At 38.9% G+C, this 23,091-nt stretch overlaps 1 protein-coding gene across 1 annotated transcript; it reads right to left on the bottom strand.

Annotated features, from left to right (window-relative positions):
- Window positions 1–6,363: 6,363 nt before the first annotated feature.
- LOC134529808 (IQ and ubiquitin-like domain-containing protein) lies at window positions 6,364–22,010 on the bottom strand. The gene is made up of 5 exons (XM_063364270.1): window positions 21,959–22,010; window positions 19,594–19,778; window positions 16,787–17,173; window positions 12,442–12,606; window positions 6,364–6,607 (listed from the first exon to the last, which is right to left on the bottom strand). Exons 3-5 carry the CDS (start codon window positions 17,168–17,170, stop codon window positions 6,425–6,427), a joined length of 732 nt encoding a protein of 243 aa, XP_063220340.1. The 5' UTR covers window positions 17,171–17,173; window positions 19,594–19,778; window positions 21,959–22,010; the 3' UTR covers window positions 6,364–6,424.
- Window positions 22,011–23,091: the final 1,081 nt, after the last annotated feature.

Raw genomic sequence — 23,091 nt, 5'->3', positions numbered from 1 at the left:
GACTCGAGAAGCGCCGCCGCGTCGGCAGCCAACTGGAGTGTAAACAACTGTACGTAATAAGTCGCTAGGCTTCACGAGCCTAGCGTGAAGGCACTCGGCTCTCCAGTAGAGCGAGGGACGGGTGTGTGAGCGTGTTGGCATGTAGTGTGTCTGTGTTATAAGTAGAGACCAGAAAAATTCGCGGGTTCATGTCGTGTTATGCTAAAATTCAAATAATTATACCTTAGTGCTGCTTCTGCCATTGGTTCACTGTTAATCTGGAGGAGGAGGGCCAATTAGAGACCCTCACTCATAGAAGTGTCGAATCACAGGCTATCCAGTCGAGACGACTCACAAGTCAGCAGCCAATGAACAGTTGGCATTTGCCCGAGTGTGTAGAGGATATTGGAGTCTATCCTGGAGGTCATTGAACCCGCGAATTTTCCGGGTCTCTAGTTATAAGTAGGGACCGGAGAAATTCGTGGCTTCAATGATCTTTAGGATGAACTCCATAGTTCTACGTACACACGGTCAAATGTCACCCACTCATTGGCAGCTGTCTTGTGAGACGTCCCAACGTAGCAGCCTGTGACTCGATACAGCTTTGGTTGAGTGTTTCTCATTGGCTCAGAGTAGAGACCTGCAAAATAAGTGGTTTCGATGGCCTTTAGGATATACTGCACATACCCCTGTACACTCGGGAAAATAACGCAAGTTCATTGGCTGCCGACTTGTAAGTCGTCTCAGCTGGTTTGTCTGTGATTCGATCCTTCTTTGGTTGAGGGTTTATAACTGATTGAGATTCGTCCAGATGAACATAGGCCAATAGCAAAATTATCTAAGAGGTATATGTGTTTGAATTCTAGCCTATCACCGAATGAATTCGCGTATTTTGCAGGTCTATAGCTCAGAGTCATCCAGATGAGTTGTGAGGCAATAGCAGAGGCAGCACTGAGGTATAACTATTTGTATTTTAGCCTATCGCGAAATGAATTCGTAAATTTTTCCGGTCTCTACATATAATTATTAATATGATTAATTTTGCACGTATGTTTATACGTGAGATATTCATAGGGACTGGAAAAATTTAAAAGTTTGAATGACCTCTAGGATGGACTCCACGATCCTCTATGTACGCGGGAATATTACACCAGCTCATTGGCTACTGATTTGTGACACCTGCTAACTAAGATGCTTATGATTAGAGCCACGGAAATTTCGCGAATTCATTTAGTCGCAAGTTAGAATGCAAACCTTCACACTCTCGCACTGTGTTCATGATTGGACCGCATTTATCTGGACACGCCCCTCTACGACCGTGAGCCAACGATGTCCAGCTAGGAGAAAAGTAAGCGAATCAGGTAGTGCCAAATAACTAGGATAAAAATGTTCTCGCTAAGAAATCAACCAATAGGATAGTAAACATGGGTCGAGCACACTTATAACTTTGAATTCTATCCTGAGTCCAGAGGAATCCGCGAAATTTCCGGGACTCTACTTATGATTCGATACTTCTTACGTTGAGGGTTATTCATTGGCTCACAGTCCTTCAGGCGAACTGTGTTCCAATCACTGAAGCGGCAATAAGTTACACGCTCTTGGATTCTAGCCTATTGCGAAATGAACCAGCGAATTTTTCCTGTCTCTAGATATTTAAGTTTACATGTATGTAATTATGCACATATTTATGTATTTTATTATGTATGTAAATATGTATGCATTCACGTACATGTGCGTGTATGTGTATATATATGTATGTGTGTGTGTCACGTATTCCTTTTAAAATTTAATATCAACTGAAAAAACTACAGAATCTTAAGTGCGCACCGATCTACCTTTCAAAAGAGAGAGTTTATATAATTAATTAATTTTCTATTTTTTTTACAAGTTTATCGTATGAATTGCAGCTTTGGCCTTCATTTAGTCACTTTAAAGGTGCTGGTAGATTAGTTGTTATTAAAGTTGATGGAATGTTAAGACCAGTAACATCAGAGCCCGACCTAACTCAATCGCAGGAAATTAAGGAGGCAATTAAACGAATGAAATCTCGCTAAGCCCCGGGAAACGATGTCATTCAGGCAGTTGTCCTTAAGAGCCGTATTAATTAATGCAATGTTTAAACAACAGTATTTACCTTCGCAATGGAAAGAAGCGAATGTAATAGTGTTCCAAAAACCAGGGAAAGACACAACAATGCCATAAAATTATAGACCAATTAGTTTGCTCAGTACAGTGTCTAAAATAACTTAATATATAATGATGCAGCACCTCAATACTCACATTAAGGAGTATAATATATTACCTGACGAACAATTCTGATTTCGCAGCTCACATTCTACCACACAGCAGCTGGTCCGCACGACAGAACAAATAATAACCGCATATAACTGGAACAGCTAGCGTATAGGCTTCGGCCTGAGACACCCGGACCTCTCCTAAACACACTTAGTTTTTAGTTAGGTTAGGAAAAAAAATCGTGGCGTGCGGCTCAGGTTGAACCCCGCCATGCTGCAGGGATAGGCGTGTCGCGGCGGTAGGGACCCGCCTGCGCCTGACGCCACCCGACTTGCTGGCATCTAGTAAGGGAGTTTTTGGGCAGAGGGCAGCACAGCGGAGTTTGAGATTATTTTGGAGTGAGTAATAATTGTGTAAATAATTCATGTTTATTTTAAAATGTTATTATCTTTATATATATATATCTTGTGAGCGTGTGTATGTCACTGAACTCCTCCTAGACGGCTGGACCGATTTTGATGAAATTTTGTGTGTGAGTTCACGGGGATTCGAGGATGGTTTAGATTCACAATTGGATATTTTATCTCGATTCTGAGTTAAGAAAAACTAAAAAAACACGCTTTGAAAGCAAAAATTGCAACGCATTATTAGAAGCCATTAAGTTTTGCTATTGTAAGGAACTAAGTAGAGAGTAAGAAAAAAATAAAGATCCTGACAGTTTATAGTGTCGCCATATTTGTTTCAATTTTCAATACCCTTTTTGTATATTACAATTTAAATTGCAGAAAAAAATCATTTTTCATAGCCACACAAATAGTGAGGATGGTTTAGATTCACAATTGGATATTTTATCTCGATTCTGAGTTAAGAAAAACTAAAAAAAACACGCTTTAAAAGCAAAAATTGCAACGCATTATTAGAAGCCATTAAGTTTTGCTATTGTAAGGAACTAAGTAGAGAGTAAGAAAAAAATAAAGATCCTGACAGTTTATAGTGTCGCCATATTTGTTTCAATTTTCAATACCCTTTTTGTATATTACATTTTAAATTGCAGAAAAAAATCATGTTTCATAGCCACACAAATAGTGAGTGTGTGTCATTTCTCTATGTCCACGAGGTCTCGCCGCGTCAATTTTCTCCTTGGAGCGAACCCGTCCGCTTAGTTAAATAAACAGCTTTTATCGTTGAATGATTTCATGATTTATTTAATGAAAATATGCTCTCATAAAAAAATTAGTTGGATAGACATTCAATAGGTGTCTTTCTCTCACTCTCTCTCTCTCTCTGAAATGTATGTAGCTTGCTCGCGGGTCAGTAATGCAGACAATCTTTACATTCTAGCTCAAGACGGAAAAAACAGTAAATGTGGTTTACAAAGACATTTTATGAAGTGTCTTCCCGTCATTACATTTGAAAGTAGAAACATATTTACTCAAAATTTAGGTAGTAACATATTTTTATTGCAAAGACTGAAATAGAGATGAGAAAAATTATCATTTTTGAACATAAGAAAACTACTACAACTGTATCAACTGTTATGTTATAATGTTTAAATTTCTAAATGGTGCAAGATAATACAAAATTCCATGCGGAAAAAGTCGTGGGCAGCAGATACGTATAGTTATAGGTGTGGGGCTATGCATGCTGATTTTTCATATACTGCATGGATGCGAACATGTAAGAATAATCTATCTATCTTACTATAATAAAACAGTACTTTTACTGTCTGTCTGTTTGTACGCGATTTTGATGAAATTTTGTGTGTGAGTTCACGGGGATTCGAGGATGGTTTAGATTCACAATTGGATATTTGATCTCGATTCTGAGTTAAGAAAAACTAAAAAATAACACGCTTTAAAAGCAAAAAAACTAAGCATTGTTGATAATTAGCCTCCATGGCAATGGGCTTTTGCATTGTTGTTGCCTTCTGCGTAACCATGGGAAAGGTTTTTGGTAACGGCAGTGGCGTGCCCAAGAGAAGGGCATAATGAGAAGATACAAAATGTCCAGCGTAGAAATACTTACCGCCATATCCATATCTCACAAAAAGTACATTTGGGCAGGACAATGTCTGTCGGGTCCGCTAGAAAGATATATATAGAGATAGAGATATAAATAGAAAGATAGAGAGAGTTATAGAGATATACATAGAGAGATAGAGAATTAGAGAGATGAAGAGAGATGCTTAGTATACGTTTAAAAAATTACAAAAAAAATTGATTGAGGCATTGCAACGCATGCCGGGCATTATCTAGTATATATATATATATATATATATATATATATATATATATATATATATATATATATATATGTAGAGACCGGAAAAATTCGCGGATTCATTTCGTGATAGGCTGAAATTCAAACATGTGTACAATTCTGCTGGTTCTGCTATTGGCTCGCAGTTTAACTGGAGCTCTCTGGGCCAATGAGAGACTATCGACCAAAGAAGCGTCGAATCACAAGCTACCCAGTGGAGACGCCTCACAATTTAGTACCCAATGAACACGCGTTTTTTTTTTCTTGAGAAATACAGAGGATAATGGAGGCTATCCTAGAGGTCATTGAATCCGCGAATTTTCCCGGTCCCTATATTTATGCTGTTTTATTCCTTACGATATAGGCTACTTACGAGTCGAGGCTTGAATTGCCAAGAAGTTTCTCTTCTATCACATGTACTGAGTAACACGCGCTCTTTTTTTTTTTAAGGAAAACAATAGTTTCCAGTAAATACTAACCATTAAGTTTAGAAGGGGGTGTATTTAAAAACAATCCCAGCAATTCCTGACCGGAGAAACATACTTGTTGTTAATGGTTAGAGACCCGTGAAATTCGCGGGTTCATTTCGTGTTATGCTAAAATTCAAATAATTATACCTTAGTGCGGCTTCTGTCATTGGTTCTCTGTTAATCTGGAGGACTGAGGGCCAATTAGAGACCCTCACTCATAGAAGTGTCAAATCACAGGCCACCCAGTCGAGACGACTCACAAGTCAGCAGCCAATGAACAGTTGGCATTTGCCCGAGTGTGTAGAGGATATTGGAGTCTATGCTGGAGGTCATTGAACCCGCGAATTTCACGGGTCTCTATTAATGGTATCGGAGAAATTGTTCAGGTTGTCGTCCTTGGGAATAGCTGTGGGCTGAAAAGGCAGAGGGAAAGGAGGTAAAGGGCTAACTAGTGGAGGAAAAGGCCCAAGAATAAATGCTCACCCACGCCTGTTAAGAAAATTTATTTTCGGCAGCCCCTGCCTCTGTGCCAAAATCCGCATACGTGACGATTAATCATTTTATTAGCACTCTTAAAATAAATTTAAGCACTCGAAACTGTGTGACTTTTTTTATTTTATAAAAACACATTTACAGTAAGGTAAAATCAAACGTTAACATGTAGGTATAATTAACAATATTTAAGCATCAGGAAAATATACAGCAAATTTTTCTGTTCTTCCTAGTACCAGAAAAAATTCTGCTTGTATCCCCATTTCTGAACATTGGGACATAATACTTATGTGTTGGTGTTAACCTATTTGAATATGTTCTTTACAATACATCTCCCGAAACAAAACATCGGGCCACGCTGCTGTGAAAAACACGCAGACAGCGCCAGTACTAAGAATGACTCAAGGCAGATGGACGGTACGCTTCGTTGGAGTGATGATACTGGAGTACAAAAGAGCACCCCGAGTGAAATACACCTGCTCGCAGAAAACGGCATGACAACTCCGAACACAGGAAGGACCCGTTGAATTGCGACACATGTCCACGAAAAGTAAATCTATGATGCACATTTGTTTTTTTTTTCTAAACATTAATAAGGTTCAACGAATTTTTTTTTACGTGATAACGTCTTATAAATCGATGCACGCCGGCTGCACGCACGAAAAAAAATTGTCACGTTCCGCCTGAGCCGAGCGTGCAGGAACCGGCCAACCACCGTGCGAGAAAATCTTCTATAATATCAAACAGGTTAAGGCGGGCTTTTTAACTAATTGTTCGTGATTATATTTAAACAAAATATTTAGATTGAATTGGAAAAAACTGTAAATAATATTTGAAAATTAAAAAGTATGCAATTTTTCATCAATGTTTTCTTATGACATTATCACGTGAAATTATCGTCCGTAAACCGACTTCACAGACAACCACCTTTTTTTTTTTTCAACATTAAACTCCATCGAGTTGAGAACTACACGCTTTTCCCTTCAGTTCTATGTAAAGTTGGTGTTGGCTTCAGTGTTGCTGTAGGCTTCTTTGATGAACGCCACGAACAGTGTTCTGATTCGCTCCCGCAGCACGTCCAGTTGTCTGCCGAGACCTCGCACGCTCAGCTCGCACTCCCGGTCGATCAGCCGGGCGAGTTCCGGCACCATCGCGGAGTCGTGCTTCTTCAGCTGCAACGGCAACATCTGCTGCTCAGTCCAGTCAATAGATAAGGGGCATGCAGATCTCGCGAAAAGATTTCGAGACTCGATGAAAGTTAAAACACTGTAGCACCTTCTGTGTTTCGTGATTGGTAGAGACCGGAAAAATTCGCGGGGTCAATGACCTCCAGGATAGACTCCACTATCCTCTACACACTCGGGAAAATGCCAACTGTTCATTGGCTGTTGACTTGTGAGTCGTCTCGACTGGGTGGCCTGTGATTCGACACTTCTATGAGTGAGGGTCTCTAATTGGCCCTCCTCCTCCAGATTAACAGAGAACCAACGGCAGAAGCAGCACTAAGGTATAATTATTTGAATTGTAGCATTTCACGAAATGAATCCGCGAATTTTTCAGGTCTCTAGTGATTGGGTGAGTTTCTCCCAGGTACACGTCGATTGTAACAACACCGATCACAGTGATTCAGTGCGGAAGTAAACGCGTCCTGAGTGGCTCGGTCAAACAAGGCAACGACTTCTCTGACAGACGGCCGCCAATCACAAGTAAGAAACCACAGGTGTGGATACACCTTGTTGCAGTCTAATAAGTGTTCAGATCTTTTCGCGAAAAGTGCCTGCCCCTATCAATAGAGACCGGAAAAACTCGTGGATTCATTTCGCGATACGCTAAAATTCAAATACACACACCTTTAAGCTGCTTTTGTTATTGGTTCACTGATCATCCGGACGACTCTAGGCCAATGGGAAACACTCAACCAAAGAAGTTTCGTATCACAAGCAAACTAGTTGAGACGACTCACAAGTCAGCAGCCAAGGAACAGGCGTTATTTTCCCGAGTATACTGAGGACTGTGTAGTCTATCTTGAAGGTCATCGAAAACGCGAATTTTTCCAGTCCCTAGCGTTAAGGCCCCCGCCCACGCGGGCACACACACAGTGCGCAGAGCTTCAGGGAAAACAACGCATTTTCAAAACTACTAAAGAACGAAAAACATTTACGAGTTCGCTGAGGGCCAAAAAGTACTTTTGATTTTGGATTAAGTTTTTAAACTGTATTTTTAGAAATTTTAAAATGGCTAAAATGCATGTTTTCAGAGTAATTTTTTAGGTGTAAAAAACCGATACAGATTCTTGAAAGCACTTAAGGGACTTGCATTACACCTGTATCTTCATTTCTCCGCCATATAATTTTACGGTCACCGCTCAGATCTCACAGTTGTCCTGTGACGACGAGAAGACTGCGCGCCAGTCCAGAGGAGACACCGCGTTAGAAGCACCAGCGAGCATCGCGCTTATCATCCCGCCTCACTAACACACATACACCTGACGAGGCGGGCCCCTTAAGCAATGTCCCTTTTTTATGGATTCTGGCAAACTGTAGTTTATATTTCTACACTTCAACAACGCACGAAAAAATCTACAATCGCTACTGAAATAAATATTTTGCTTCGTAAAAAGCCTTTTCTACTGGTAAATAATAATTCATGATTAGGGACCGAAAAAATTCGCGGATTCATTTAGCGGTATGCTAGAATCCAAACAACTGTACCTTCATGTTGCTTCTGTGTTTGGCTTACAGTTTGTTTAAAGGACTTTGAGCCAATGGAAAACTTTCAACCAAAAAATGTATCGAATCGCAAGCGTCCCAGTTGACAGATGTCACGAGTCGATAGCCAATGAGCAGGTGGCATTTGCCTGAGTGTGTAGAGGGTTGTGAAGTCTATCCTAGAGTTCACTGAAAGCGCGAATTGTTCCAGTCTCTATTCATGATTCTTAAAAAATATATGGACATACACTAAGTTGGTGTTTGAAAACATCTTTTTTTTTTTTCCAAAATTATCAACATAATGTAAACCCTTACTAAATACATACTCATAGAAAATCTATATTATTAGATATTTACTATGCTGAGTATTATATTTTTAAATGTTTCTTAAACTTGTTTTTATACCCGCATTAGCAAATTCACTGATGTCCAAGTATTTAAAATCCACTGAACATACTACCACCTAAGAAAACATAATGTTGCATTCTTTTAAATCGTTTTGTCTTGTGTAATAATACTTATCTCAAAATTATTTATGATTCAAAAAAATCATATAAAGTTTTTATTTCATTTTTGGAAAATAATGTTCTTACGATTTAATTTCAAAGATAATTACTACCAACCTTGTTTACCAGAAGTCAACGTTGGCTTAGCGTATGGATCACAGCACAATATAATATACATCGTGAGTCTGAATTCAACCGACGAACTTCGGCTACAGTCAATCACGAACAAATCATTTGAAAACATATGAGTAATCCACTCGCAAAACTTGTTTAATACATCATGTACAGAAGAAGGAATTGGAGATATCATTTTACGGCTGACTCCCACAATGCATATCAGTGAGTTTTGTTTTTAAAAATGCGCATAAATTCCTCATTTCACTGTAAAAATCTGTATATTTTTTAAACTTATTTTTAATTTCTTCTAATTTTAGTTTTCCTTAATCAGGTCTTGCAAGTGTAAAGCAAATTAGACGGTCTTTGATAGTTAACGTTCGGCCATCTTACGAATGTACCCCAATTCCAAAACCTGTAAAATGCATCCTACACTTTCAAAACCTGCTGCAATTATTTTTTCGTAACAATTTAAACCTAAAGCTTGTATCTTCTCACATGTGCATTTCTAGAAAAAATTTAAAACCGTTCATTATTCGACAAATTGTGCTTAGATCAATAAACTTAAAATACATTATATGAGTGACTCGCAAACACAATATTTTTATTACTATTATAAACATGTTGGCATTTAAAACGCATCTTTATAACAAACAAATACGAATACAAACTTCTCTGATGCAAAAGTTAAGAAGTTAGCACATCAATGTTACCAATAATGACAATATTTACAAAATTGTGGCATCCTGTTCGTCCAACAGCTCAAACGAGCGTAAGCATCATTGTGTCGTCAACAACTCCCACACATTTTTGTTCTCTGAAGATATCCAAGAAAAATATCAGGTTTTCAGAGTATTCTTATTGATTTCCATAGTGTTTCTTCAACAGTATTTTGACATATTCGGTGCGCGATACCTTTGGGGATAATAGTTGGCAAGTTCTGGTTCTTGAAACGCTTCCCTCTTTTGTTTACAGATTTTGTATTCCCAAACTCGGACGGTATAGAAAGTTAAACCTTGTACTAGGCAAAAATTATGGTTCTTGGTTTGGACAGTTTAACTAGTTCTTTAATCTGTTCATCTGCGTACATCTTCCAATCTCGACCAAAGCAACTTGCTCCTTCCATATGGATGATGGTCGCGAACCTTTCCCTGATGTCCATGTAGATTTCTGGCTTCACAATCACGTCAACTTTGCGCAACTCTCGCTTTAAATTTCCGAATACTCTATCAGGATGAATAACAAATAGTGTCACACAAATTGAAACATTTGAATGTCGTGAATTTTAATGGGAGCCTCATTCAGAAACCAATGCATCCACATGCATATTACAGTCTTGTTTTTATTTATCCCCCCCCCCCCAAACCCTGCACCAACCAGCAAAAACGTAGATCATCGCTATCCCTTCAAAATCTTCTTGCGGGAATGGGTTTTTGATTGACTGCAGAAACTATTTGGTTCGATTCTTTGGCAAAATCAGTTTTCCAGAGTTTGGGAAGTGTGCAAAATTCTTTGAAATTCTGTGAAGTTGTAGAAATTCATTGAAAAGATACATATATTGAAAGGAAAAAGCAAACCACTGTCTTTGAAACTCCTCAATGTCAAATTCTGAACATTTTAAAAGGTTTTGAATGTAGGTATATTGCTTTAGGTGGCCATCTTGAGATTCTGATTTAGCTGGATTTGGTAATGGACTGTTTTTAAAAGATTTTGAAAGTGTAGTCATTGCAATTTTGATAGGTTTTGCTAATGTGCGTAACTTTCTCATCGGCTTTTATTGCGATATTAGCAGGTTTTACTATAAGATAACTTCAGATCTTTGTACAAAATTCTGAGACGATTACAACAAGCATTAAAACTTGATTTTTTTAAATCGTTGTTTAACAGGTTTTGCAAGTGGCCAACTCATATATAAACGACTTGAGGCCCCAAGCACTTTACTGGTAGCTTTTAAAGTTGCAGCTGAATAACTTGTTTATGCGAATAATATAGTATTTATGATGAAATGCTAGCGTCTTGATAATGATTTATTTAATACAGTTCTGCAACCACGACAAAACTTTTCGCTGTCATAAAATAATTTCATTAAAACCACATTATTCCCCCGCTCAAAAATACGTGGGAAATAGGGGTGTTTCGCCTCATCATTTCAATGAAATCAACAGAAAAATATTGTTTTATTTTTTAAGTAAGTAGAATCAGAACATTTCGAACTTCATGCTTTTTTTCAGTTGTAAGAATTTTGAAAAATACTTTAAAAAAAACTCTAATTTAAAATATTTAATTTAATTTTTTTATTAAATTAAAAGTTACATCAACAGTTAATTTTCTTTGCGATCTGGTAATAAACGCCAGTTTTCAGAATAATTTTCGAAAATGTAAGGGTCACTTATAGCCTACGTCTAAGTAGAAGAGTATTTGAAAACAAATGGTTTGTACAGAGTATCTCAGTTCCTCGTGGAAATACTCTCTGACAATCAATTATACATTTTAGGAACAACGAAAAATGCAGTTTTTTTATAACTTTTAGAGAAAAAAATCCTTCTTTCAGGAGATATTCTACATTTTGTGTTTTTTTTTTTACTTTTCATTAACTAACCGTATAAAAATGCTTATAATTTTAGATATAATTAAGCTACAACAAAGTGCATTACGTAATTTGAAGAGCGTTAGATTTATTGTCACAAAATCTTATTTTTAATCTTCTAAATCTCTTAAAATGTTGGCCTCAAACATTTGAAGATTACAAATATTGAAAGTGTGAAATATTTTATTCTCTAAACGGATTTTTTTAAAAATACCTGTAGCTCGTCAAATTTCACAAAACCTTAATATAATCTATTTAAATTGGTATTTCCATATATGAAAATAACGTTAGAAGTGTTAGGAAAGAATAATTGAATGTTAAAAAACATGGTTAAAAATTAAATCTTTAGAAAGTGAATTAATAACAACAAAAATTACATAAAAACTAATTTTTTTCGTTTTAGAGGATATGCATACGAAAAGAAGGTAACAGAAAAATTAATGTATAAATAAAATCTTTTTTAGGAATATATATTGATTAAGAAAAACAAGAATTACCATGTTATTTTTTTATTGTGAATGCTTTTTTTTGTGAAATAAAAAAGTTCTAGTTTAATTAACTTAATTGTTTTGTAATTTATATATATATTTTTGGAAGATGTATGGCAAAGGACTGGAAAAACTCTCGGAGTTAGATAGAGTCCACAATTCTTCCAATACTTGGGGAAAATGTCACCCACGTCTTGTGAGACATCCCAACGTAGCAGCCTTTGATTCGATACAGCTTTGTTTAAGAGTTTATCATTGGTAAAGAATCCTCCAGATGTGCTGTGAGTCAATAGCAGAAGTAGCACTTGGAATAACTATTTTAATTTTAGCGTATCGCTAAGCAGGGTTCAGCCGCAAGGAAATGAGAATATCCTGTAAAATCCGGAATTCGTGTTTAATGAGCTGAATCAGTGTGAAATTTTCCTTTCTCAATCATCGGAAGATAAATTCAGGTTTACGTTAATTTTATTGCTTTCGGAAATGTAAGTTCTTAAATAATTTGAATGCGGTGTGTTCGTTTGCATCGTTCGTTCTCAAGATCTAACTGTCTGTGCAGAAATATGTTGTAACAAAACAAATCAGTAAAAACAAGTAAATACTTACAGCATATTTAAGACTGATAAGCAATTCTAATCTTTCTTCGAGGGATTTGTTCTCCTGAAAAATGGAATTGTAGAGTTTCCTTAGTTCTTTGGCTCGTTGTACTCTGATGGTTTCCATCGACACCTTGATCTCCTTGTAACTTCGCCACGTAGTGGGCTGCGATGCCTGCGCAATAAACACTTCTAAGAATAAAAAACATATCAATTTTATACGAGAACACCATCCACTAAGATGTCCTGGCATTTTTTCTATCCCACCAAAAAAAAATAACACCTTCGTAGATAGTTATTTTTTATTGGCTGGTCAAATAGACATATGCATATGCTGATAAAATTTTAAGATATGGAATTTCAGGTAGCTAAAAAAATTACACTAGCCATTGATGATGACCTTTAACCTTAATTTTTGACAATTCTATACTATAATTGTGTTGTTAACTAAAAACCTTTTAGTAAAAAAATGAATTTAAAATACATAAAATTTTGTGTCATGTCATTATGGTTGGATGCCAGTCTTTTTTTTAAATTTGTTAAAGGACTATATTTTAGAACAAAATATAAAAATTTTCAGGGAAAAAACTATTTATTATCATGTTCCCCTATCTGTGTTTTTCAGTAACAAACTTAAATATATATTTATAGTATAACCATCTAATCGGCTAATTCTCATTAAATGTTGGTGTTCTGGCTAATAGTCAAAGACAACATCACTCTATCAATTTATGGACTAACGAAAATCCAAAAGCCAGACATTACACCTCGCTATATCGTCAGTGCAATAGTCTCCCCAACACATCTCTTAGCCAGATATCTCAGGAAACTTATCTACCCGATTCTTCCGAAACCCAAGGATCACTTCAAAAACTATGCACATTTTGTAGAACCAAAAAAAAAAAAAAAAACTATCCGTAGATAAAGACGACATTCTTGTCAGTTTCGATGTAGTTACCTACACTGTTCTCAAAAGTCCAAGTTCCATAAACCTCACAGATTCTTAAAGAACACCTTAGACATGGTCCCAGCAGACAAACGTCACAAATAGGGGTTTCCCCCCCTTTTCTTTCTTAACCCAGCGCTCTTAGCCGTGAGGCCCTTCCGCCCTGGGGCCCCCATGGGCATGGATGCGGATACGCCGCATACGCAACCAGGAGGGGCGTTAGAGTGGTAGCTATACACAGGGTCTGAGGCTACCCATCCCAGCATATGAACCACCTCCAGCCCCCTACTCCACTCAGCTGACCAGAAAGTTGGATGCTCCCTTAGCCCTGTGGAGTCATCACTTCTGGCGCCTACCCCAGTCTCCCGCATCACACTGGGATCCCTCAATCACCCAGTGAACCCGCGGTCCGGTGGAGGCCTACCCAACCTCTTCCAGCTGTCCAGGCTGGTAGCCGGAGCAATTCTCGTCGCTCAACACGTCAGCACGTCATCGGGCTAGGGAGCCCTGATACCTACCCCTAAAGCACTCGAGGCACCACTCCCAAGTACGAGTCCTTCCCAACAAGAATCCTGGGCCATAAGAAAACCTCAGCGGGGCGCCATTCAAACATGGTGGATTCTCCCCGTACTACGACCAACTTTTGGTCTCGTCGGCAGACTGTTCGCCGGTAGCCTGACCAGACCATCACGCGTCAGAGTGCAGCCACGGGGTGTCCTAGTCGCCTCGGAAAACCCTCCCAGCAGACAGGAAACCTTTAAATCTGGTTCACCATTTTGTTTCGTGTGCATTATTTTCCTACAGCAAAAACATTTCCACCCAGAAAGAAGGCACGCTCACGGGGTCACCATTGCCTCCACTGCCAGCGAACAAGTTCATGGCCGTCCTTGAAGGGACACACTCTGGAACCTAGATGCTGGTGCAGATGTGTGGGCGACACGTAGGGTCGTGCATATTTCGCGAAAAGATACCAAGGCTAGCTGAAGGTTAAAAAACACTGTAGTATCGTCTGTATTCCGTGATTGGGTGAGTTTCTTTCAGGTACAGGACGATTGTTTCAACACCAATCACAGCAAGTCAGTGCGTCCTGAGTGGCTCGGTCAGATAAGGCAACGAGTTCTCTCGCAGACGGCCGCCAGCCACAAGGAAGAAACTGTTGGTGCTGGTATATCTTGTTGCAGTCTAATAGGCGTTGAGATTTTTTCGCGTAAAATGCCTGCCCCTAGCGACACTTTGTTCGGAGCCAAAGCGACCACAGCCGGATCCAATTCTCGGGGCACCTCGACAGCTTCCAAGCCAACATCAAGTTTATCGTGTAGCTGGGAAAAGAGGGAGAAACCACCTTTCCTGGGTGTTCTGGTCTCAGGAAGATTAACTGGAAAACCGGGCCACAGCGTGTGTCGCAAACCTACACACACACACACACAGGTAGATTCTGTAAAGCCACCTCCCACCATTCTCCCGCGCGGAAGAAAGCAGTTGTATCCACGCCGGTTAGCAGAGCCACGGAAATCATCGCAGAAACAAGATCGAATGAAAATTTCAAAACATCTCACCACAGCACCACTTTCCAATGACTACACGAGAAAAGGATATCTTAAAAGCTATAAACAAACCACTCACTACAACAACTGCTGACAGAGTCCTTAACCCGACTTCTAAAGAAACATGAAAGACGCGCAACGCAAAAGCCTTCTGGAAAACTTCAAACCTGTCTGTCCTCGATGAAAGATAAAATTCCAGACGAACAATTTATCGAAAATTTTCACAAAGCACCGTGTTCCTGTTCATATGGGACAGACAGGAAGAAAGGTAATAACAAGAATCAAAGAAAAATATCAGGGACTACAAAAATTAGTACAACAGTAGTAGAACATTTTTGTATCAAAATAAACAATGGCCAACACATACAATTGCACAAAGACTACAGTAAGAGAAGCTATAGAAATATTCAAACACCCAAACAACATCAACAGAGAAGATGGTTTCAAGTTGAGCAGAACACGGGCATCATTTATGAAAAAAGCAAAAAATAAATAAATAAATAAAAAATCAACAGAGAGGAAGAGACGCGAAGTCAAACAGGGCCTAACTCCAAATGAAAACACAGCCAATGAGAAGAGGTCAATGGCAGGAGAACCACTTCGACGGGTCTCAAACTCAATCGCCAGATATTTCATTAGACAATGGTTGCGTAAGCCCGCAATATAATTTTATATAATACAGGAATACAAAATACAATTTTGTAATTATTTAAATTTTTCAGGTATTTTAATTTTTTTACGAACCAATATTTAACTCACTTTTTTATGTAACTTCAAGATGAATTTAATATTCTTAAAGAAGTGCAATTCAAGAAAAAATCATAATTACATTTATTACTCCGTTTTCCAACACCATTGATTTTTTTACTCATCTTGTTTGGAAAAATTTGGAATGAACTTGGCATGATAACATAACCTACAACAGTATCTAAATTTTAAAGTTTGGGGGTTTATTACCTAAACAATTCAGAAATTGTTTTAATAATATGAAAATAATACATAATCAATAGGGACTGGAAAAATTCGCGTTTTCGATGACCTTCAGGATAGACTACACAGTCCTCAGTATACTCGGGAAAATAACGCCTGTTCATTTGGCTGCTGACTTGTGAGTCGTCTCAGCTAGTTTGCTTGTGATACTATACTTCTTTGGTTGAGTGTTTCCCATTGGTCCAGAGTCGTCCGGATGATCAGTGAACCAATAACAAAAGCAGCTTAAAGTTATGTGTGTTTGAATTTTTGCGTTTCGCGAAATGAATCCACGAATTTTTCCGGTCTCTAATAATTATAGACCAGAAAAATTCGCGAATTCATTTCGCGATAGGCTAAAATGCAAATAGTTATACCTCAGTGCTGCCTCTGCTATTGGCTCACAACTGACCTGGATGACTTTGGGCCAATGAGAAACACCCAACCAAAGCTTTATCGAATCACAGGCTGCTACGTTGGGACGTCTCAGAAGACAGCAGCCAATGAGTGGGTGGCATTTGACCGAGTGTACGCAGAACTATGGAGTTCATCCTGGAGGTCATTGAACCCGCGAATTTTTCCGGTCCCTAGTAATAAGTAGAGACCGGAAAAATTCGCGGATTAATTTCGTGATATACTAACATTCAAACAATTATACCTTTGTGCTGCTTCTGCCATTGGTTCACTTTTAATCTGGAGGAGTGAGGGCCAATTAGAGACGCTCAACCATGGAAGTATCGAATCACAGGCCACCCAGTCGAGACGACTCACAAATAATCATCCAATGAACAGGTGACATTTGCCTGAATGTACAAAGGATTTTGGAGGCTATCCTAGAGGTCATTGAACCCGCGAATTTTTCCTGTCTCTAGTAATAAGTAATATTATTTACTCACAATTTCAAGAACAGCTCTGTCCGATTTCCTACGTTCTTCTTCCCGAATTCTGCATCTTAGTTTCTCGATTTGGGAGAGCATTTTTATCTCCTTCTCCAACAAAGCGCAGAAAAGTGCCTTCTGTGAGACCTTGGTGCTCACTTCAGATATCCTGCATATCTCGGCCCGTCTCCAACGCTCGATAAGTGCGTAGAAGATTTCGATGTCGGTTTTGGTCACCGGGCGAACTTCCCTGGAGCGAATTTTCGGGTGGAGACACTCGTTCTTCTGAACGTTCGCGTGAGTGTCATCCTTTCGTGGCGAGACTATTTTCCTTCTCTGCACTTCGATTTCCTTCGCAAGCTTTCTGGCCAGCCAACCTCGAACGTATCGCTGAATGGTCATCACCTGGAACTCACAGCTCAAACCTTTATTTACATACAATTTGTAGTTCACCTAATCTAAAACATTTATCAGCTGTTTGATGAACCAACATAACGATTCTTTTCAGTTATATTTTATTCCTTATGTAACATGTACTTCTATTAAATACGGTGCAGAACATCTTTTAGTCATATAGTACATATTTACTAGTTTCGAAAATGTTAGTATGTAGTTAAAGTTTTTAGATAGCTGTGTGCGTCTTAAAGTCAATTATTCTCGGATACCTTCATGAGAGGTGGTGTGATGATAAAGAATCATTGAACGAATTAGTGCGTGAAGGGAAACGGTGAACAAGAACATCTAACCGGTCACGGAAACGTCCGCCACGTTTCCCCAATTGCGAAAAACTCTTGGCTAAAAAAGATCCCTGATCGCCATGGTGGAAAGTAAATAATCTGACAATTTTTTTTATGATTCAAATATATGTTGTTAGTAATTTCAATAGACGAATTATTTAAAAAAATTTAAAAATCCAGTAACTTAAATATTTTGTGAGGTTTCAATAGTTGACAATTATTTTAATCACACAAATTAGTTTTTTTTTTTAATTATAAAATGGGTGCATAGTAGCTCATTGAAATACTAGCAACAAAAAAAAGTGTAAAAATATTTTTCCTTCTAGTTTATATGGCTTTCTTTTTGTTATTTTTATACGATGATAAAAATGTTTCCATTTTTATCATAATATTATTACAAATAACTCTGAAGAATGATTTATGTCGTTCTGTCTCATGTTAGGAGAAGACAAGTGATTTTATGACTTCTAAAGGCCATTTGGCTGAAGATGTTTTGAGGTTTAGAGTCCTGTAAGGTCGAGAACACTCAGACATTGGCTTACACATCCAATGTTGTATCTCCTCTACGTACAGGTCATTGTAGTGGCATGCAATCTTTAAGTTGTCGACCTACCTGTGTGGGACTCTAAGCGTTAACCCCATTATTTTAATGACACAGAAATAAAGAAAATGTGATGTGAAAGTGAGTGGTGAAACGAGCTTCGTCTTTTAAAACGTCTCCCGCAGATGGCATCTCGCGCAGGCATTATTGCGCCTGTAGCTGAAGGATATCGGCAACCTGAATCGCAGCGTAGTACGGCGGGTTGCCTATGTTTGTCACTGCCAATGACAGACTTTACCTCTTCGCTCAAGGCTGTCACCACGAGGAGTGCTCTCATAACTTGAAATTTTAGAAAAACACACGATATATTTTTCATACGTTATGCTAGTTCTAAGTTTGTGGTTTTACCATGTGATAGTTCTAATTGATATTTTCAACTTGTAATGAGAAACACTCAACTAAGAATTTCAATAGCTTAGAAAAACACAATTTAGAAACATCTACGTACCTTGACGTCATCCCATTCGACCGTTAGCGCATGCGTAGGAGTGGCGTCGCCGCTGACGCACTCTCCTCCTCTACCGGTTCCCCCACCACGCACCTAACTATTCCCCTCATGCGATCGGAATTTTCGTAACCCAAGAAAATTTTAGTCCCCTCAGCAAGGAATTTTCACTTTAAAAATCGTCTGTCTTCTAGTCCGCTATCAATTTTAAAAGTCACATAATGTAAAGTATTCTTTTAGTATGCTGATTACGCACGCGCACACACACATATATAGTATATTCGCAAATTGTGAGGCATAAATTTAATGGGTGGCTGGGAATGCCACAACAAGCCATTTATTTTAAGGAAAGCTATGTCTGGGAAAGAAACCCTGTGAAGTTACACTACCGCACAGAAGCGCGTAACGTTGAATTTGGCATGTTTCTCAATTATAATAGTTCTAAGTTGTGATTTTGTATGTTTTGACGTATGTAAGTAGTAGATGCCCTGCCCCGACCAATATGATAATTGTTGCACGGACAGACGAATAAAACTGCGCATGTACCAAGTGTGAGCTTCACAACAGACGTGTACCGAATAGGAAGACCTTCACACAGCTTAACCAGTGACAGCCTGTACCACGAAGAGTTCTGTACACCAGACAGCTAGTTGCTACTGCGTGTGGCTAGCCTTAAGCGATTACTAGAGACCTGCAAAATTCGCGGTTTCGACGGCCTTCAGGATAGACTGCACATACCCCTGTACACTCGGGAAAATAACGCAAGTTCATTGGCTGCCGACTTGTAAGTCGTCTCAGCTGGTTTGTCTGTGATTCGATCCTTCTTTGACTGAGAGGCAAAATTATCTAAGAGGTATATGTGTTTGAATTCTAGCCTATCACCGAATGAATCCGCGAATTTTGCAGGTCTCTAGCGATTACATTTCAGTTATTCATGGACCCCTACAGCTGACAAAACACAACCAAACAAAACGTAGCTTTCAGTCATTCTACCATCAGTTTACATAAATGCATTTACAAGTATCATAAATGTTATACTCACCGCGCAAACTTTTTCTACATTTGATTTGGTTTTAAAATCCGTTGCATTTTGAAATGACGTGATAAATGTATCACTGACACTAGGGATTTTACAGCTTCCCTTATTAACCTGTACACCTCTGGTGACACACGTATTATGAATTTTCGTTGACTGACGAACAGTTTGAATGCGACGATTCACTTTATCTGAAAGAGAAACAATACTTTATCATTGTCTGATCCTTAAAACTTATCTAATTTCTGCTATTTCACAGAACTGATTTCCTTATTTCATACTCCTTTGCCAATATAAGTAAATTTAAAATTAAATATACAGTCAACTCTTTAGGGCAGTGGTAAGAATGGCAGATAAAAAATTACTACACCAGACGAAATCAAAAAATATTTCTCAAAATGTTTCTTGTTTGAGTGTTTTAGTTTTAAAAATAAACGGGATGTAAATCAAAGGTAGGGCCTTGACAACACATCAACATATTACGTTCGTTTAGTTAAAAAAAATGATAATGAATCACACCCTTTAAAATTTCTTTACTTTTTGTATATAAAGCCAAACTTATGGGAAAACTGTTTTTCAGTGCCTAATTACTTTTCCATGAAATGTATCTCAAGTTAAAATTTAGCTATATTGTGTGTTTAGAACGTAAAAAGTGCCCCGAATCTAAAACATGCACGAATGACAGCAGGATTCACCCCAGGACATTGTGTGACATCGCCATGTAAAAACTCATCCACCCACAGGTAAAAAAATCATTATAATTGAACTTTATTTTACAGCTAGTATTCAAACCACAATCGTCGTCATTTGGCATTTGTGTATTTTCTAGTAACTTACCGGTTTTCCCACTTATTGTTAGGGGCAGGCAATTTTCGCGAATAAATCGGAACGCCTATTAGACTGCAACAAGGTATACCCGTACCAGCGGTTTCTTCCTTGTGATTGGCGGCCGTCTGCGAGAGAAGTCTTTGCCTTGTTTGACCGAGCCACTCGGGACTTGCGTGCTGAATCACTGTGATTGGTCTTGTAACAATCGCCATGTGCTTGAAAGAAACTCAGCCAATCCCGAAACTCAGACGATGCCACAGTGTTTTTAATTTTCAGCTAGACTTGGTATCTGTTCGTGAAATATGCATGTTCCTACTTATTGTAGATATGTCCCAGCACTCTAGACCGGAAAAATTCGCGAATTCATTTCGCGATAGGCTAAAATAAAAATCGTTATACCTCAGTGCTGCCTCTGCTATTGGCTCACAAATCACCTGGATGACTCTGGGCCAATGAGAAACACCCAACCAAAGATTTATCGAATCACAGGCTGCTACGCTGGAACGTCTCACAAGACAGCAGCCAATCAGTGGGTGGCATTTGACCGAGTGTACGTAAAACTATGGAGTTCATCCTGCAGGTCATTGAACCCGCGAATTTTTCCGGTCCCTACCCAGCACTCTTGTCAGAACTTGGTCAGAGTACGCCTTCTCTGGCACTGCAAGGCGGACAGTCGCGTTCCAAGTGAGATGTCAAGTGAAGCCTATTCAACTTTCCAACTTGAATCTGGTCCCACATTCTCAACTCCACGGGTTATCTCTCCTCGCAGCTCCGGCATCTTGGCAGCTCAGATTAATTGCAGCCAGAGAGCGACCATTTCTATGACACTGATAACTAGGGACACCTGTATTTCGCGAATACATTTCGTGTCAAGGTATTTCACAAAACACTGTAGCTTTTCTCCTGTGGTTATTGGCTGAGGTCGGTGAGAGGTGTCGTCCCGCTCTTGACGGGGCCAATGAGAATGTGGTCACCGTACTGCTGCACCCTCACAATTTGCCATGACTCTTAGGAAAAGCTAAAATGTTTTGTGAAATACCTTGACATGAAATTAAATCGCGAAATACAGGTGTCCCTACTGATAACGAGTCCCTGCACTAATATCTAAAAACAAACCACTGCGGTAACCAAACTTCCGGACAGTATAATGAAAGCATTTTATGTGATTCCAAACACGAATAATCGAATACCCTGAAACGTCAAGAGCAATGTAAAGATTCAAACTGACTTCGCAGGAAATTAATTCAATAATAATGTTCGCAGGCTTACACGGCCATTGTCTGAAGTCGCTTTGCTTCTGGGTTGTAGCCGTGTCCTTGGCGAATAATTCACCGACGTTTCGGTCGACATTGCGGTCGCCATCATCAGGGAGCAGTAACCTACTGATGATGGCAACTGCAATGTCGACCGAAACTTCGGTGAATTATTCGCCAAGGACACGGCTACAACCCAGAAGCCAAGCTACTTCAATTGATTAAATATGTGAGTGATATTTTTCTTCTTCTTAAGAACATGTTTGGCCGAATCAGAACTTGAGTCGTACTTTGAGGTGGATGCAGCGAGGACAATGGAAGCGTTTGTGAACAAGCGTTGTGGTACTCGGCTCCAGTTCGCTTATCTCGAAAGCCACCGAGAAATGCTTTCTTCACTCGAGCTTTCTCGATCTCAACGACGACATCTCTCACGCTGGCGTCGTCGGAGCCGTCCCTCTTGCCTGCACACACATCACCAGGAACAAACAGACGAGCATTTATTTTCAAACGAAAACACACAGCCAAATAATAATTTAAGAATTAACCCACAGATATGCAATAGTGATATAAATAGGGCAATGCATATTTCGCGTAAAGATTCCGACACTAGTTATAAGTAGAGGCATGCAAAATTCGCGGATTCATTTCGCGATAGGCTAGCATCAAAACAACTATACCTTCGTACCGCTTCTGCGATTGGCCCACATTTTATCCGGGGAACTGTTAGTCAATGGGAAACACTAAACCAAGAAAGTGCCGAATTACGGACAGCCTAGTTGAGACGTCTCACGCGTCAGTAGCCAATGAACAGGTGTCATTTCCGCGAGTATTTAAAGGACTGTGGAGTCTATCCTAGAGGTCAATGAACCCGCGAATTTTGCAGGTCTCTAGTTATAAGTTAAAACACTGTAGCACCTGTCTGTGTTTCGTGATTGGGTGAACTTCTTCCAGGTACATGTCGATTGATACAACACCAATCACAGTGATTCAGTGCGGAAGCAAATACGTCCTGAGTGGCTCGGTCAAACAAGGCAACGAATTCTCTCTCAGACGGCCGCCAATCACAAGGAAGAAACCTCTGGTGCGAGTATAGCTAGTTGCAGTCTAATAGGCGTTCAGATTTATTCGCGAAAAATGCCTGCCCCTAGATATAAACAAACTCCATTTGCCAATATAATCCCAATATCAAATATTCATCAACTTAGGAATGTATAAATAAAACTCAAGCTGTAAATAAATTAAGTATAGAAAATTAAACACTTCAAATTTGAACTGTAATTCTCAAAAATGGATGAGCTCATTTAAAAGATGTGAAGAAATTAACTATCGAAAACTAAAACTGAAACCATGTGCTTTAAATATGTTTAGAGAGTATATTTCAAACAGTTAAAAATTAAAAATATAAAATCGTATAAAAAGTTAA

This window comes from Bacillus rossius, chromosome 2 (assembly GCF_032445375.1).
Source record: "Bacillus rossius redtenbacheri isolate Brsri chromosome 2, Brsri_v3, whole genome shotgun sequence".
NCBI lineage: Eukaryota > Metazoa > Arthropoda > Insecta > Phasmatodea > Bacillidae > Bacillus > Bacillus rossius.
The sequence above is the reverse complement of the archived record's forward strand: the minus strand, read 5'-3'. Positions and strand labels throughout refer to the sequence as shown.